Source organism: Pogona vitticeps, chromosome 3, assembly GCF_051106095.1.
Source record: "Pogona vitticeps strain Pit_001003342236 chromosome 3, PviZW2.1, whole genome shotgun sequence".
In the NCBI taxonomy this organism is placed as follows: Eukaryota; Metazoa; Chordata; class Lepidosauria; order Squamata; family Agamidae; genus Pogona; species Pogona vitticeps.
Window position 1 is genome coordinate 147,162,514 of NC_135785.1, and position 16,989 is coordinate 147,179,502.

The 16,989-nt window shown below is 41.8% G+C and overlaps 1 protein-coding gene across 2 annotated transcripts in view; it reads right to left on the reverse strand.

Annotated features, from left to right (window-relative positions):
- GPC6 (glypican 6) overlaps positions 1-16,989 on the reverse strand; it is a 999,214-nt gene that overhangs the window by 8,502 nt on the left and 973,723 nt on the right. For both annotated transcript variants that reach the window (XM_072994687.2, XM_072994686.2), the window contains 2 exons: positions 12,820-12,956; positions 2,394-2,569 (listed from right to left, as the gene is read on the reverse strand). In XM_072994687.2, the coding sequence (XP_072850788.2) occupies positions 2,394-2,569; positions 12,820-12,956 (313 nt within the window). The remainder of the gene's footprint in view (positions 1-2,393; positions 2,570-12,819; positions 12,957-16,989) is intronic.

Consider the following 16,989-nt stretch of genomic DNA (forward strand, 5'->3'; position numbering starts at 1 on the left):
TCACTGGCTGGATCATACTCATCATTCGTGGATCAAAAAAGCTGCTCAAACAAAACTGTGAACAGAAACATCTGCCTGCCCACATGCAGCCTTTCATACTTGTGAAAAGGAATCGGCATTGTTGCACATTGACCATAAACACTAGAGGCTGTGTACAGACATGGTCATATGTAAACACACTGAAATCAGTGCTTGAAGCTTAAGTCAGTCATTAATAACTAATTTCCCATTGCTTTCAATGGGTCTAGTCTACATCTGGTTAAAACCCTATATTTTCTTATTAGAACGCAGGGATGTGATGAGTACTTTTAACATTTCTCATTACCAGCAATTTTCTGATTCTCACTATACTGACACTTCCTGCCAAGACTTCCTTGTGCACCACTGAGATTTCCTAGCTTCTTTTAACAATGAGTTCCAACTCTCATTGTCCCTTTTATCCCCCCCCTCCATTTTGGGGGGCCCATTGTTCTGTGCATGAAACAATCACATTCTGAGCAACTTCATGCTCTTTCCTGAGAATCATTTGCTGGAAAGACACCATTTGTGTGCAAGAGTGGCACTGATCTTGAGCAACAGTGTTTCCTCTGCCCTTTCTAGGTGATTCCTGTGCAGGAGAAATGCAATTCTGTACAGGAATTTTAACGGTCCTGTGCAATTTGGCATTTCTTTCAAGAAAAAAAATGACTATGAAATTTCTGAGAAATCTTTCAGGATTTCCTGTTTTTGAGGTGGTGGTGGAAGAATCTCACCCAGAGAAATCTAGTTACAAGGAGAAAAGGGGGTCCTCCCATCCGGTTGCTCTCCAAGAGCAAGAGGCTGCAAGATTCACATGTGTATGAAACACCTATACTGTATCTGCTAGGTTGCTTTCAGTACATATGAGATCCTTGACTTGCCTGGCTGGTAAAGCGAAGGAAATCTCTTTTCTGTATTAGTAACTCCTTTTTAGAGTCTGGAGATAAGTTTTAGAATACTTCACATTCAAGAGAAAAGTAAAGAAACAAGCAAACATGCTGAGAACACAAAACATCAGTTCTGTATGGGATTACGATCTAATAGCCAACATTCTACATTCATTTCCTTAATATGTATGCATTAGTCTGTTGCTCAAAGTAGGACAGAGTTTGAACGTTATCAGAGGGGGCTCTGCTAAATGAAGAATCCTCCTTCTAATCTACAGCCACTGAAGGCTGCACTTATAAGTTCTGCTGGATCAGTCCAAGGGTCTGGCTGTTGCAGCATACTTTTCATGGAGTGGCCAGTTAGTTGTCTGTGGAACTCTTCATGCAAGAAATTAACCCTGCTCTAGATAAATTCAGCAAGGGTCTCATAGGTCCCATGTATGGTTTCCCTTGCCTTAGTGGAAACTGTCAACAGAGATTTTAGGCACACGCCCAAATGGAGGTACAACATTATTTTGCTGCTCTACTACATCGCAGAGCTTGCCACAGTTCATTTATATGTATTTGCAAACAGAACTATTTGTCTTTTATGCTATGTTTCCATTTTGGTCAGCCATGGATAATATGAAAATCATTTTGGATTGAGCAGTGACTCCTTAGTATAATGCTTCAATTTACCTTAAAGGCTTCCTAGTTTTGTATAATAAATACATGCTGATATATTGATGCTTCAGAAATAATTAAACATTGGGGGAAGGGGGGAAATTGCTCACTCATGATTTAGGATTGCTCACTAGTCTCTGTTTCTGCTATTGATTCATACTCAGTTAGGCAACCTATGGCAGGAAAGCCATTTGCCAGTACTTTTGGTTTTGTTTTGGTCACTCCAGAATCAAGGTAAGAGTGTTCGAGGTATTATGGATTTGCATCTTTCTGATGGTTTGGGGCCATACACATTATTGTTGGATAAGAATTATTTTCTTCCCTTGTTCTGTGAGCAATTATGTGGTAATTCGTAAGATTATTTCTGCCTCTATGAGAGGAAGGGGAAACCCCCAAAGTTCTATTTTTGGATTAAATAGCAAATGAATATATATCCACTACTGCTCCTTCAGAATCGAAGTCCCTTGTCCCTAGAAATCATCAAATGCATCTGTAAGAGTGGTCGGACTGAGAGAAAGGCCTGATTATTTTAACAGCCAAGCAGTTTCATAAAGGGAGATGTGGACCTTGAGATAGCTCGGAACCAAGCTGTTAAGCCACTGGCTGATCCAAAGCATGCTAAATAAAAGATACATAGCCGAGGAAAAATCATGTGTTAGGACAAACAGACATCTTTAATCATTGGAAGGAAAATGACTCCTACAAACATGCTAAACATATTATTTAGTTTGAGCCTAAGAAAATGCTTTAAATGTTTTGTATCCCTAAAAGCAACACTGTAATGATAGCAGATGAAGACAAATTGTCCAATACTCATAGTCTTACTTGTGTCCTGAAAGTTAACGTCATTTCCATTGTATGCATTCTTGAGTTTGTTGGTCATGACTCTTAGGGCCATGATTTGTTGCCTTATATAGGTGTCAGGCCTGGTGATGTCCACATCCACTTCAGGATTGTTGATCTGGTTGGTAAGCCCATCATTCATGATCTCTGGTAGATACCTATACATAAGAATGGAGAACCAAGATGTACTATTCTTAAAATATATTATTATTTCCCTGAGCCAGGACATGAAAGTTCAATTTCCTCATGCAGCAAGTGGCTATGATTTGCTGCGAATATCTCTATCTTGATCACTCATTCAATTCACTCAGTCTTTTTAAAGGTTACCCTTTGTTTGCTTATTCTTAAATTGATGTTAACAGCCAAACTGTGCTTCAGAAATGTCACCTTAGATGAGCAGTAAACCATAATCCACATTTTGAAATTTACAGGGAAATAATAATTGATTGTACCAGTTTATAGATTTAAAAAGCTGTTTGCTTCTTTGTACAGCCCAGTCCGCTAGTACAACAGTTCAGTTTCTGAAATCTATTTTGATATATGCAAGTTTTTTTCTTCCCCAACAGGGGACAGAAGAAAGGATTTTTAAATGAACCATGTATATCTTGAAGAAGGAAGCAATTACTGTTATCCGTGTAAGTTAATATTGTTAACCTTATTCAAGAAAAAGGAAAGATTCTACCAAGTGTAGCAAATGGTACTCAAGACACAGAGCTGAAACTTGCCAACTGCCTGTGCCTCTCTGTCTTTTTGTTCTTATTCTCTTTAGTGTAAGAAACCTTAAGCCATTAACAAATGTGATAATAATGTTGTGTTATTTTCTTTCCCAACTAACCAGACCCAACTTTTCAGAACAAGGCTCAAAGGAAGATTCTATCATTCTCTATTTATTTCCTTCAATTATTCTTGTTGTTTACAGAACTCAGCTTCAAAATAACTGAATACGAAATGGAGGACTTTAAATAATTACTAGATCTGAAATGCAACCAAACACCGCTGTCTCTTTGCCTGAGGACAGTGGTTTCCAACCTTGAGTAGACCAGGTGTTCTTGGATTGCAATTCCCAGAAGCCTTCACTACCAACTGTGCTGGCTGGAGTTTCTGGGAGTTGCAGTCTGTTGCCCAAGGTTGGGGACCACTGCCTTAGAGCCTTGCACGAATGTTTTACATTGTACCGTGGTGCCCCGCTAGATGATGACCTGGCAAAACGACAAATCCGCATGATGATTTTTTTCCGATCGCTATAGCGCTTCGCAAAACAGTGTTTCCTATGGGCGATTTTCGCTGGATGATGTTTCGGTCCGTGCTTCGCAAGACTGGTTTTTTTCCGGGACCAATGCTTCACAAGACAATAATTTTGACAGCTAGGTCCATGACTCACAAAACGGGTGTTTTCAGGACCGATGCTTTGCAAGACAGCGATTTTTACAGCTGATCGGCGCTTCGCAAAATGGCTTCCCTTTGAGCGATTTTCGCAAAACGACGACGATTTTTCCCCACTGGAACACATTAAATGGATTTCAATGCATTCCAGTGGGGGATCGCATTTCGCGAGACAATGTTTTCACAAGACAGCAATTTCAATGGAACAGATTAACATAGTCTAGCGAGGCAGCACTGTAGTCTCTGTAGTTTGACTTTTGGCTGATGAAATGGTCATGTTCCATGATAGCTTACATTAAAACACAGCAGTTAGCCTTTAACTTGTCACAATGTCTTTTTTTGTTTTTGTTTTGTTTGTGTTTCTTGTTGGCTACAATGTGGCTACAATTTCAAGAACTAGGTTTCTTTGGAACCCATCAGGGATTTTTAATGAGAAGTTCAGGAAGAGCAGGAACTTCTCTGACAGGTTGGCTAATGAAACCAACCTTCCTGTGCAATGGGTAAGCTGCAGGTATGTTTTGGGTGCCGTCTTGAGCAAAGGTAAGCAGACTATTTTGCTTTCCGATTAGAACATCGAGTTTATTAAGTGAGGCTGACTGCAAAACAGTGGCTCAAGGCAGACTTAAGAGGGTGTGAGTACACAGTGAGAAAAATATAAATTAATCCACAGTGAATTTGCACTGGGAAAGTTGGGTTTCTCTGGGTGAATTCGCTGTAGCTGACTACAGCAGACATGAGGAAATTGGCAATTAGCCCTTTTAAGGCAGCTTGTGCTGTAGCCATTCAAATTTGCAAGAGACACAGTTACAGCTGCAAACAAGGGCTGACTGCCAATTTCCTCCTCCTCCTCTCTCTCTCTCTCTGGTCACTACTTTGTTGCAGTGGTGACACCAAGCATTATTGCCATTATGAACAAAGCTGAAAACTTCAAGGATCGCCTAAAGTTGTTCACAGCATTCTTCCCCAAAACAATTTCCATGGAGAGTGAGCTTCTCTAGTTCTGATTTGTCCTTAGTAGCCTCAGCAATCATCAAAGCTGCATCTTCACACCATTTCACAAAAGGACAAGCTGTATTCCTTTAGCTTATGTTCAACAATAACAACTCTCTAAGATCTGAGAAGCCATTTTGCCACTCAAGACCCATGCTTTCTAACTACATATAATCAGCTGAATCTTTGGCTCCAGTTGTCAGAAATCACTGTGATCATCCATAATTCGGAAACATCATCCAGGTATTTTCAACCAAGTTCTTCAGAAATGGCACTGCGGTTTCATCCTGAAATGGCTGACAAGCCGTTGCTCTGTTTGACACCTTGCTCAACAGCTTTCTCTCCTCTGCTTGCTTCATGTCAAAACATCAAAACCTGGCAGGCATTTTCAACAAGCTGAAAGCTCCCATTTAGGCCTTCATTCATGAAAAGCCATGGCAGTGAGCAAACACCAAGGTATTAAAAAAAAGAACCTGTAAATAATCCAGGCTTCTTTCCTGTGTCTTGATATAGCATACACTGTCACCACTAAAATGTTATTATTAATTTTAGAAGAACAAATACCAGACAAGAGAGTACAGTAAAACCTCCAAATCTACAGAATCAATATCCACTGATTCACTTATCCATGGTCTGAAAATATTAAAAATATTAGAAGAAAAAAATCCATTTTTTTCACGTGTATTACCAAACTGCCCACTAGAGGGAGTCAGAGACTGTGCTATGACTACAGTGGTGCCCCGCTTGACGATGATAATCCATTTCAGGAAAATCGCTGTTAAACGAAATTGTCATCAAGCGGAAAAAAAAACCCCATTGGAATACATTGAAAACTGGTTAATGCATTCCAACGGGGAAATACCTCATCGTCCAGCGAATATCACCCTTAGAGAACCCCCAATCAGCTGTTTAAAATCACTGTCTTCTGAAGCAGGGGTCCGGAAAACAGCCATTTTGCAAAGGGAAGCCATTTTACGGAGCCGGAAAAAAACATGGTTTTGCGAACAAACGGTTTGTGAAGCAGGGTTCCTAATCAATGTCAAGCAAAAAAAAACCATAGGAACCATTGTTTTGCGATTGCAATAGCGATTGCAAAAACTCATCGTTAAACGATTTCGTTGTCAAGCGGGGCACCACTGTACTTGTTAATGAGGTTCTTGTAATGCAGGATTTTTGTTCCTTTTACCATTCTCTCTCTCTCTCTCTCTCTGTCTAGTTTGCTATTATCCACAGTTTTCAGTATCCATGAGGTGCTTGGAACCATTCCTCAGTGGATATGAGAGTTCTATTGTAATTTATTTAGGCTGCAAACCAATGTGAAGGAATAGACACTTTTTATCTTGGCACACAAAGCATACGTATGGGGAACAGAGAGCAGAAATGTTACCTTTAGGCTATGACTCCTTGTATTTCCCAGTGTGACCAAAAGCCAGGTTAGGTTAAGGATTCTAGGAGTTGAGCTCTGATTAGGATCAACCAAATCTCTCTCTCTCTCTCTCTCTCTCTCTCTCTCTCTCTCTCTCTCTCTCTCTCTCATGTCATTTCTTTGGCTAGGGAGCAGCTGGGGTACAGCTTCTGCTCATGCTGTTAAACTGACATCAGGAGTTCCAAAAAGGAAGAGCCAATGTGTGGTCTCTTAGCCTCACAAGCATCAGCTAAGCTTCCAGGAGAGGGAATGGACTGTCTTCTGCCATGGTACTAGTGACGTTCCCTTGTCTTGCATGGAACCACACTGCCGTAGCTTCCAGAAAGTTAACAATCACAGGAGAAGAGATCTCAAGGGCTGGATTCCTCTTTCTCTCTCATTCTCCGGAAAAGGCAAATTTCTAAGGCAAAGGACAGATTGTGCCCCCACTTTCATTTCATGTACAGAGGCCAAGTAAACTAGCAGTTGAGTCTTATGTCAGCCCTGTCAGTTGGATAAGATCTTCCAGTGGCAGGCTAGCCCAGGCAGTGCAGGATACATCACAGGACTAGGGTGCCCACTGCTGTCATTGAAAAGGAGGACTCAGAGTACAAGGACTGGCTAATAATAATAATAATAATAATAATAATAACAACAACAACAACAACAACAACAACAACAACAACAACAACAACAACAACAACAACAACAACAACCCATCACCAAAAAAGGGGGCATGTTCTCATTAAATCTGCATATGCTAATTTAACCTAATAGATGCAAATAATGTAACATGTATTTCATTTGGCATGGAACCAGAGGTTGGGAGTTCAATTCCCCATTGTGTACTCCAAGAGAAGAGTACAGACAGTGTGTGCAAGCAAGCTTCCGCCAGAAAAAGGGAATAGTACTCTTTACCTGGAAAACCCGGAAAGAGTTGTCATAAGTCAGAACTGGTTTCACGACATGTAATTATTATACTATTAAGTTGAAATGCAATACAATGTACCACAGTGCAAAAGTCCAGGTACCCAGAACTGGGAAAAAGATGGGTTATAAAATGATTTAACAAATAAAGCATGATGCTCAATAGTTCTCTGAAACTGTATTTTCTACAGTTCCCTGAATATGAATATATGTGAAAAATAAGTATTTCTGTCATTGATGATAATGATTACATTTTATAAAAACAACACCACCATAATTAATAAATATGTGAAACAAAATTAGTATAAGCTGCTGCTTGTCTGCTTATCCTCCTTCTGTAATGGCTCATTTATGATTTAAAACTCAATTTTTACTTGATTTTTAAACCATAAATATTATTAGCCTTTTGCTTTACATTAGAGTAAAGAAATTAAAGATGATAAGCAATCTACATATAGATAGCAACATTTGGCAAACACTACATTTTAAAGTAAGGCACCCTGCCCTTTCTGCCCTTCCCCTGCCCCTTCCGATGCCACCACCAATTACTCATCTCCCCTCAACCCTAAGTTTCCAAAAGATCACTTACAGGAGGAGGAAGGGCGAGCAAGAATAGGATAACAATGCCAGCTGCAGTAGTGACTGCTCTAGCAAACTGTTTTGAATAGTGTGGCTGCCTGGCTATTTTTGGAACAGCAGCCATGTCTTTTATTCAAGACATCCCCTAATGCAGGGGTCAGGGAATTTTTTTACCTTTTAACCTCCAAAATATTTATATACACCAACATTACCCCCTTGATTTGAAATGAGGATCTTGATCATGCGCGGCCAGTAGAGTGCCGCCACTGAAGCCTCGCTGCCTGGGCCTGGGCCACCTCCATTCTGCTCCTCCTCCAGCGGGCGGCTCCGGGGCAGCCGTCAAAGAGCAGCAGGTGGCTCGCCCGCCGGGGCTCCCCGACGTCTCCTGCTCTGGCACCAGCACCGGCGGCCACGTTGGGCCTCAGCGTCAGGACTCCCACAGGCCTCACTGTCGAAGCAGCGCGTCAGCTGCCGCACAGAGGGTGAGAGGCTCCGCCAGGCCCAGCCACCCAGCGCTGACGGAAGCTGCATGGCCAGGTGAGCACCACTGTCGCCTGACGGGCTCCTCCGGGAACGGGGACAGGGTGTGGGGCAGCGGCATCCCAATGCTGGGAGGCTGAGCCAGGCCCGGGCCACTGCTGTGGCTGCATCCACCCCCTCTCTGCTGCTATCCACCTCTCCAGGCAGTGGAAGGAAAGGCTCCTCCTGGCCGGGACACTCTGGCCTTGCCCTCTGCCATGGCCGGCCCCGCCACCACCGCCTCAGCTGCCCTATGCCACCGGCTGGAGCCTGTCACCAGCCGCCATCTGCCATGGCTAGGTTGCAGGGTGGGAAGGGAGCGATCAGGCAGACGGGGATCTCCCCTCTGGGCAGAAGAGGAGGAAAAAGAGGAGGAGGAGGAGGGAAGGGGGTTAGGGTCACGTCCTCATTACCTCCCGGATTTTCATTTTTATCCCATTTGGGGTAATTTACCCCTGTTCCCTGACCACTGCCCTAATGTCTTGGTCTTGACCATCTGAGCTCACACAAGCCCCTGTTTCAAAGGTATCCAGGCAGCTAGTGGCAATTCAGAAGACCCCACTGCTGCTGCCAACCCTGCCATCTTGACTGCCACTGCCACTATCATAATGGGCACCACTGCCTTCATCATTTTCTGCTTTGCTGTCTTCCCCCATAAGCGTTCCCATTTGGTGTCTGTGGACAAGTTGACATTTGTGTGTGTCTGTGTGCATGATACTCTTCAGCCTCTCCTCTGTCCAGCCTGGATGGGCATATTGTCAGACCAATTTGAAGACAAACTAAAAAGGAAAGTGACCTGAACACCAATGGTCACAAACATTGGCTTTTCCTCCAAGAAAGAGAAATGAACAAAAAAATCAGGTGGAATGCTTTGGAGCTAGGTAATTTGCCTCACTCAGCCTAAGGACAGGACTGGCATTGCTCCTTTCCATTTACTGAAGCTGACAGGACTGGCATTTGAAATGTACTTAAAGATCAGTGGCAGGACTGCCTTCTGACCTGGAAGGGAGAGAAGCAGCCTGGTTTAAGGGGCACAGCACAGAGCAAGCTGGGTAACACACATATGATTAATATGCAGACCAGGGCAGGCAACATACACCCATATACTGGCCTGTAAGGGTCACTGCTCCCACCCATGCACCATGAAAATTTAGGAGAATGGTGATTTAAAAAAATGCCATGTCCCCATTACGTAATTCTGCCATTGTATGAACAAGATTACCCCTCCTGGATGCACACCTTAACATGGTGAGGGGGTTTCAGAATGTCAAGGAAATTGACAACAGTGCTATCAGGATGCTAGGCTCCATCATGAGTCTGGAATTCTAGTAGTGACTCTAGCTTTCTAGCTTGGACTCAAGGCAGAATGGTCAAAGCTGAAACATCACACAAAGATGCATCCACCCTGTTCAGGAGTCACAGTCACATCAGCAGAAGGGAATGGATAGTTCCAGTGGTGACAGAGGAAGAGAAACTTCTGGAAGGCAGCTACTGGGCAGCAGAAGCAGTAGTCGAAGGTGATGCTGGCAAAGGATGTCTCACAGACAACAGCAGAGACACTCAAACTAACTAACGAAGGAATTAGGAAAGATCATCAAGTGTGAGGATGTGTCACTGGAAACCAAGGCCAAGGCCATACACACTATCGCTTTTCCAATCACCATGTGTGGCCGTGAAAGCTAGACAGTGATATGAAAACTTTTAATTAATTTGAAATGCGGTGCTGGAGGAGAGCTTTGCATATATTCTGGACTGACAGAAGGACCAACTAGATCAAATCAAACCTGAACTTTTCCTTAGAAGCAACAGACTGTTGAACTTTGGGCCCATCACGGGAAGATAAGACTTGCTGGAAGATAAAATAAGATTGGGAAAAAACTGAAGGCAGTGAAAAAAAAAAGAGGAAGACCAAATATGAGACAGATTAATTTCACAACGAAAGGCATGGTCTTGAGTTTGTAAGAGCCAGCCAGGGCTGTTAATTGTATGATATTCTGGAGGTCACTCAGCATCATAGGGATGCTGTAAGTTGGAGACAATCTGATGGCACATAAAAACAAGGGATGAAATTCATCAATGACGTAGGAAACCTTAAAATTAGCACATTATTCTTAAATCAATTAGCAACTCTGGAAGCCTCCCAGAAGCCATATTTGTGAGGACACAATATGTTCCAACATTTTCTTCAACAGTAGAATGCAAGATAGCAGAAGAAGAGCTGGAAAGGGCCTCCATTCGGCTCACTTCAAGCATTCCAATATTCCCTCACCAACTCTTCAAGCATGAGCAACCTAGCTAAGATCACACAGTTATTTTTACTTACAACAGCCTAGTTAAACATCTTTGCAGGAACATTCTTTCTGCACAAGGTTTTCTATATACAAACAGCGGCAGTGTTTGCCTCATCACACGTCTTCCAAAAGGCCAGAGGTTATGAATGTTTTCATTTATTCATTAGTGTTCCATCTTCATCAAACAATTTCTCACACCTCTACCGCCCAACACCTTGTTCACAAATGACCTGATCAAATTACATCAAGGGATAATAAGGGTTTACTGACTGCTTTTCAAAATTAAAAAAAAAAAAGCAAGGGGAGAGCAAGGCTTCTTTGTGTGATTTGCTAATTGGTGGCCTAGAATTAACTCTGCCTAGCCTCTTCTTAATTAGCAGTGGCGGTTGTGGGGAGTAGAAGGATTATAATAACTCCCAAGTGAACTTGACACCCTGACTCCTTCAGAAGGGTGTCAGACTGCTTCCACTGCAACAAGCTGGTCTGACAATAGTCTGTGGGCTCCAGGCTGCAACCAGAAGAGTCGCTCCAATAGCATATTTTCCTAAACATCAGGTTTATACAGAGCTTTATACATTCCTTTTAAATATTGATTGGCTCTTCCTGTTTAAGGTAATTTCAGTGCTGAATTGTACTCTGCTCTCATTACTTGTTACAATTCTTTATACCAATCAAGTAAAGTTATTCCTACTTTTGCAAGGTAACTTCAGTCAGCAATATTTCAAAATAACTTGTAATAGGTAACTACATTACCAATAAAAATGATTTCCTAACTCTGTTTTTTTAATCATTTAAAATTATAATAGTTGTCAACAAGGAATCCTGAGACTTGCACTTGCGAAGCATATTGACAGCCTAACTCCATATGATGCTAAATGGCTGAAATCCTGTTGCTTAGTGTAGCAAATTCCAGCTAGAGGAGGTCCACTGAATTAGTGGTGGTCTGGTGAGTCAACCAACTTCTCTGAACGTTCTATTGATTCAGTGTCCTACTCTATTTGTGGCTTACTATGCTAAGCAATAGGATTTCAGCCAATCATATTAGGATCCAGTCTCATAGTTATAAGGAACGGGAAAGGAAAGAAAGCCTGACTGCCCCTAGACATCCCTCTAGCTTTCTCTCTCACAGCAGAGATAGTAGGGTGGTCAGTGCTTCATTGCCAAAAAAGAGGGGAGATATCACCAAAAAGGAGGACATGGAGGACACGGAATGCATTCTTCACCAAAAAAGGGCATTGCACATTAAATCTGAATCTGCTCATTTACATTAATATATGTGCATTTCATCACAAAGACGTTACTACTATAACTTAAATGCTCACCTTATTGGACAGGATTGTGACAATGTAACCACCTTGGGACACAGCACAAAGATGAAGATGGGATATAAATCAACGCACTGGAGATCTTCCTTACTGCCTGACTTGAAGATATATTAAACTAGAAGACACTAGAGATGGAGATTGGTAGCCCCGACTGTATAGAAATCCCTCCTCAAAGATGTGTGGTTGTCCTCCACAACTGTCATATTTTAAAGAGTCTGAAAGCCCAGATAATGGTTTCTTCCTGACAAATCTTTAATTAAGGTGTTATTCTCTAGTGGCTGTGCAATCTTTCCCCACTTGGCTGAATTATACTTTAGACTGTTGTTGCTTTTTTGTATTTTTGAAAAAAAAATGTGATGTGTTGACAATTAATTGTGATACCCGCTCTGTCTTCTTCCACCGTTCTGATATTTCATTTGAACAGAGAGGATGGGGAAAGCTACCACTCTCAGAAACTCTCAGCCAGTATGACAGTGGCAACGTTGCCTTGACTCCTGTGGGAGATGTAATCCAGAAAAAAGTAGCTTTTTTGGGGGGGAAAAACCCTACATTTTGATACACAGGGTGCAGCACATCTTTGTCTTTTAAAAAATTATAAGGAAACAGCCCTTGAGATTCAGAACCTCAGATTCTATTCAAGTTACCAATTGGCTAAGGAAAAAGAGACTGACCGACCGACCGACCAACCAACCAACCAACCAACCACCCAAAACAAAGAATCCAGAAGAATTGATTGAACTAGAGTGCTTTTCACAATTATAACATGAAAACATGACAGCTGGAACCTAGCATTTTTGATGCTTTAGATAGACAATATGGAGGCTTGGCTTTGAACTCATGGACATATACTTTAAAACACATTTCCTTGTGTACATTCAGCATAGTATTGGAAAACATGGCTTAACAAAGTGAGAGCTGCTGAACACTGCAGTCATTCATGGAATTTTAGAGATGCAAATAACAATGGTTACGCCGTATTCCTTCCTTACTTTGCTTTGGTATGCCCATTCCAGCAGTCTTCCTCATTTGACAGACCAGCTGTCACTCTTTCTTCTTTACATATACTGTAGGGTAATGTTGACCAGAACTTTTTGGACAGCTTCAGTTTTTCTTTAATGTCAATTACCTGATGAAAAGACAAAAGAAGAATGTTTTGTTAAAAGGGTGAGAAGCCATGTTCTTTTAAAAATGGGAAACATCATTCTGGATGGTGGTGGTAATTGAGAACCCCAAAAGGAATATTGACATCCCATGGAAGCAGTGGCATGCTAGATAGTCCCTGGAATCAGAGCCCTCCCCTTCTGGAGTATTTCTCAAGCTTGAGACTTGCAGTGAACACATGCTATCTTTGGGGTCTTGCAACCAATGAGGGCACTAGAAAGACATTAGAAATAAGGACCCTAGCCATGCTACTCGTCTTTTCGGCCATTGTACTCAAAAGGCAATGCCTGATTTTTTTCCTGTTGGGAATTTTAGTTGCAACTTCACATGCTGTCTATAGCTTGTGTGATTGGGAGGCACTTTTATGGGCTGAAGTGATTGTCCATTTGTCCAGAACTAACCAATTGTTCCTTCCAGCATCTGAATTCAAAGAGAGACCCACCTCTCTGCTGGGTGTCTCTTTCCCTCTCTTTCTTCTGTTGGTGGCAGTTGTTTTGTTGCTGCTTACCTGTTCAGCTGATTGCTAAATACATGTGCAGTAAAGAATGTAGCTTGTACAAGCCTGTAATTTCAAGCAGCTGTAAGTAAAGAAATGTTTGTATTCTTTCTTCTACAAATGTCTCAGAGGGAGTTACTGAGGCTTTAAGTGTCACTTAATGAGAAAGAAGTGGACTCTGGATAACATGTGCCTATTTCTTCTCTGGGTACCTGTACTTCTACTGCAATGCAAGTGAGAATTTTACCAGAAATTCAATAGTCTGCAAGAAATGGGCCCAGAGACCAAAGAAACAAACAGATACCTGACAAGTATTTTTGGGGTTTTGTTGTTTTTCAAAGTGTTTGTGATTCTTCTTCCCTCCCCTCCCCTCCCCTCCATGACTATAAGCAAAAGACATCTTATAACTGGCAGAAGTTGTGGTTTCTTTTCTGGGATTCCTAACCAAACTTGTTCAGAAAGGGATAGAGAAAAGAATGGACCTTCTTGATCACAGCAAGGTTGTTGTTGTTTTTTTTTTTTTTTTTTTGAAATCTCCAAAGTTAACATCTCTGAACTTCTCTTAATGGAAAGAGAAGCTGCAGCTTAACCTCAAAACATGGTTGTTTAAAAGCTGGGATAAGTCATTGTAAAAAAGTAAAGGTAAAGGTTCCCCTTGACAATTTTTTGTCCAGTCGTGTCCGACTCTAGGGGGCGGCGCTCATCCCGCTCTTCAAGCCATAGAGCCAGCGTTTGTCCGAAGACAATCTTTCCGTGGTCACATGGCCAGTGTGATTTAGACACGGAACGCTGTTTAAGTCATTGTACACACCAGAAAAAGGAGGTGGCGGGGAGATGCCAGCTGAATCAGTCCAAAATAAACAAACCCCTGCCAATTGTTCAAAAAGAAACAAATTGCCCCTCCCAGAATTGCAGACTTCCATTTCATTAGCTGTTTGTTGTGCACTTGGGGAAAATACATTGATCCCAAGTGTGGAAACTCTGATGCAAAAAGGAAAGTGGGATGCTCTATAGCTCGAGCACCAGCCTTGCTGCAACCTTTGACTGGAAAAAGACGGCAAGCATTTTAGATTGCCATCTTATGCCCACCCACCTGAAAGCAGGCCCTACTAAAAGCAAGGGGACTTATATTTGAGTTGGGTCAATGCATCTTGTGACTGTCTTGAGGGAAATACATTATAATTGCAATAATCAAGGGAGGCTTCTATTTGCATGAGAAACGGAGATAAACAAATTGATGCAGAAGAAATAACTACATATAGTACCATGAGTACATTTGGAAGAGTAAATTGTGATTGACATTCCCAGCCTGCATTAACCCCTAAACCTCCAGTTGTGCTAACAAACAGAGAAAGAATTCATAGAGTTTGGGTGATAATAAAATAGGACCAGGGAGAAAGAGGTCCACTATCTCAAGTTCCTTGGACAAAGGGCAGGAAGTAAACATGAATAAATATTTCTACATTCTTAGCCCACTATAATTTATAGGTTTCTGACCTAAGCACTTTTCTCACAAAGTGGAATGAAACTGAGATTTGTGGGGAAACATAACATTAAGGGAAAATGAATTCCCTAAACTTTATTCTTTAAAATCAAAGGGGGGGGGGGAAGGGAATCCCTTGGTTTCATTTAATTTAAGGCAGCCTTTCAGTGGTTATGGTATTTCTGTATCTGTCCATCACTTTCATCTTTTGCTCTGAAGAAAACTGGGCCTTTATTCCATACTAGCTCTGCAGGCCTCAAAAACTGTGGGAAATTATAGAAACACCTGAAAATAAGGGACACATTTGAAGTATTATGTGGATTTTTTAAAAAAAGACTCCTGCAGTCCTCTATACATAGAAAAGTACTAGGTATTCCTTAACAGGGTTGCCAGCCGAGTAGGCTGACAGTTTTAATTAAGTGTATATAGATGTGTCAATATATCTGCCCTCAAATGACTTTATGAGATGCATGCACCATTCTAAACCTGCCTACAGTGGTTACACTGACCTTGTGCACATCTTCTGACATTGTCGGATGCCGGCATATTGTAACAGTAGCTCTTCTTTCATGCTTTCCTCCAACCATTCAATCAATGGATGGAGAGTATAAAGTTTTAGACAGTGTCTCACAATTTCCACTCCCTGGGCTGCAAGATAAGTACTGTACTCTTTGTTGGATACCCTTTTCATGCAAGGGCTCATTATGATATATTCCACAAATGTAAAGTTGTACACATGTAGAATGTATGGAGGCAGGGCTGCCTTAGGATAAGTCACCACACACACACACACACACGCACACACACACACACACACACACACACACACACACACACACACACACACACAGAGAGAGAGAGAGAGAGAGAGAGAGAGAGAGAGAGAGAGAGAGAGAGAGAGAGGTATATAGGATTTATACTGTACAGTATATAGGGCTTATTGTGTATTTGTGATATTCACAGCACTCTCAGTGCTTGGTCGTGTTGATTCAAAGTAAAGCAACTTTCCATTGGTTTTCATCTGGAGGAAATGATACCAAACTAGAAGCTCAGTCCTCTCTACTTTAAAGCTAGGTACGTATTTTAGCTATTAGTAGAAATTTATTGTAGAACAATAAAAACATTTGGTGGTTGTGGGTTTTTCGGGTTCTTTGGCCATGTTCTGAAGGTTGTTCTTCCTGACATTTTGCCAGTCTCTGTGGCTGGCCACAGAGACTGGCGAAACATCAGGAACAACAACCTTCAGAACACGGCCAAAGAACCTGAAAAACCCACAACAACCATCAGATCCCAGCCGTGAAAGCCTTCGAGAATACAATAAAGACATTTACTGCCTTTTTTTTTCACCCTTACCCGCTCCAGACAGAACATGCAGCTCACTGCCTGCTTTAGGTTGAGGGCAGGTATGGTTGGCTGACTCACCCACCCTAATATGGGCCCTTTGTGGAGTCTGGGGACAAGTTCCAACAGCTACAGGAACTTAGAGCGAAGGATAGCCACTATGATCCTGCCTCTTCCCAGGTCTTTTGCTTGAAGGCATGTGGGGGAAACAGGTGACGAGGATTTTTATTATATTCTGAACCTTTGCTTTATGGGCTAAGGTTGCCCAATATTTTCTTGCTCAGCTGAAGAACTGGATTTAAATCATGACAATAAAGAGCTTACATGTTTTTCAGTAGCTCACATAGTCAAGAGCGTTAGGAGGTACCTGAAAAGTTGTTTGACATAATTTATGGTTTACATTGGTTATTGCCCGGGAACCTTTTGGGATAGGACTTCTGGCCTTTACAAATATCTGACTGGAATCAGAACTGGAAGTAATCATCAAAGCCCTGTGCATTATCCCTCAATGCATTTCTGTGAGCTACAGTGGTTTTGTCTGAGAAAATGTAAATGGGAAGTACTTATTAGATCCTGTGAGTCTGGTTTAACAAGGGCAAACACACCCACACCCACAAGTGAAATAATAATAGAATCACAATTGTTTTGAATAACTCAGGTCTAAATTTAGAGAAGACT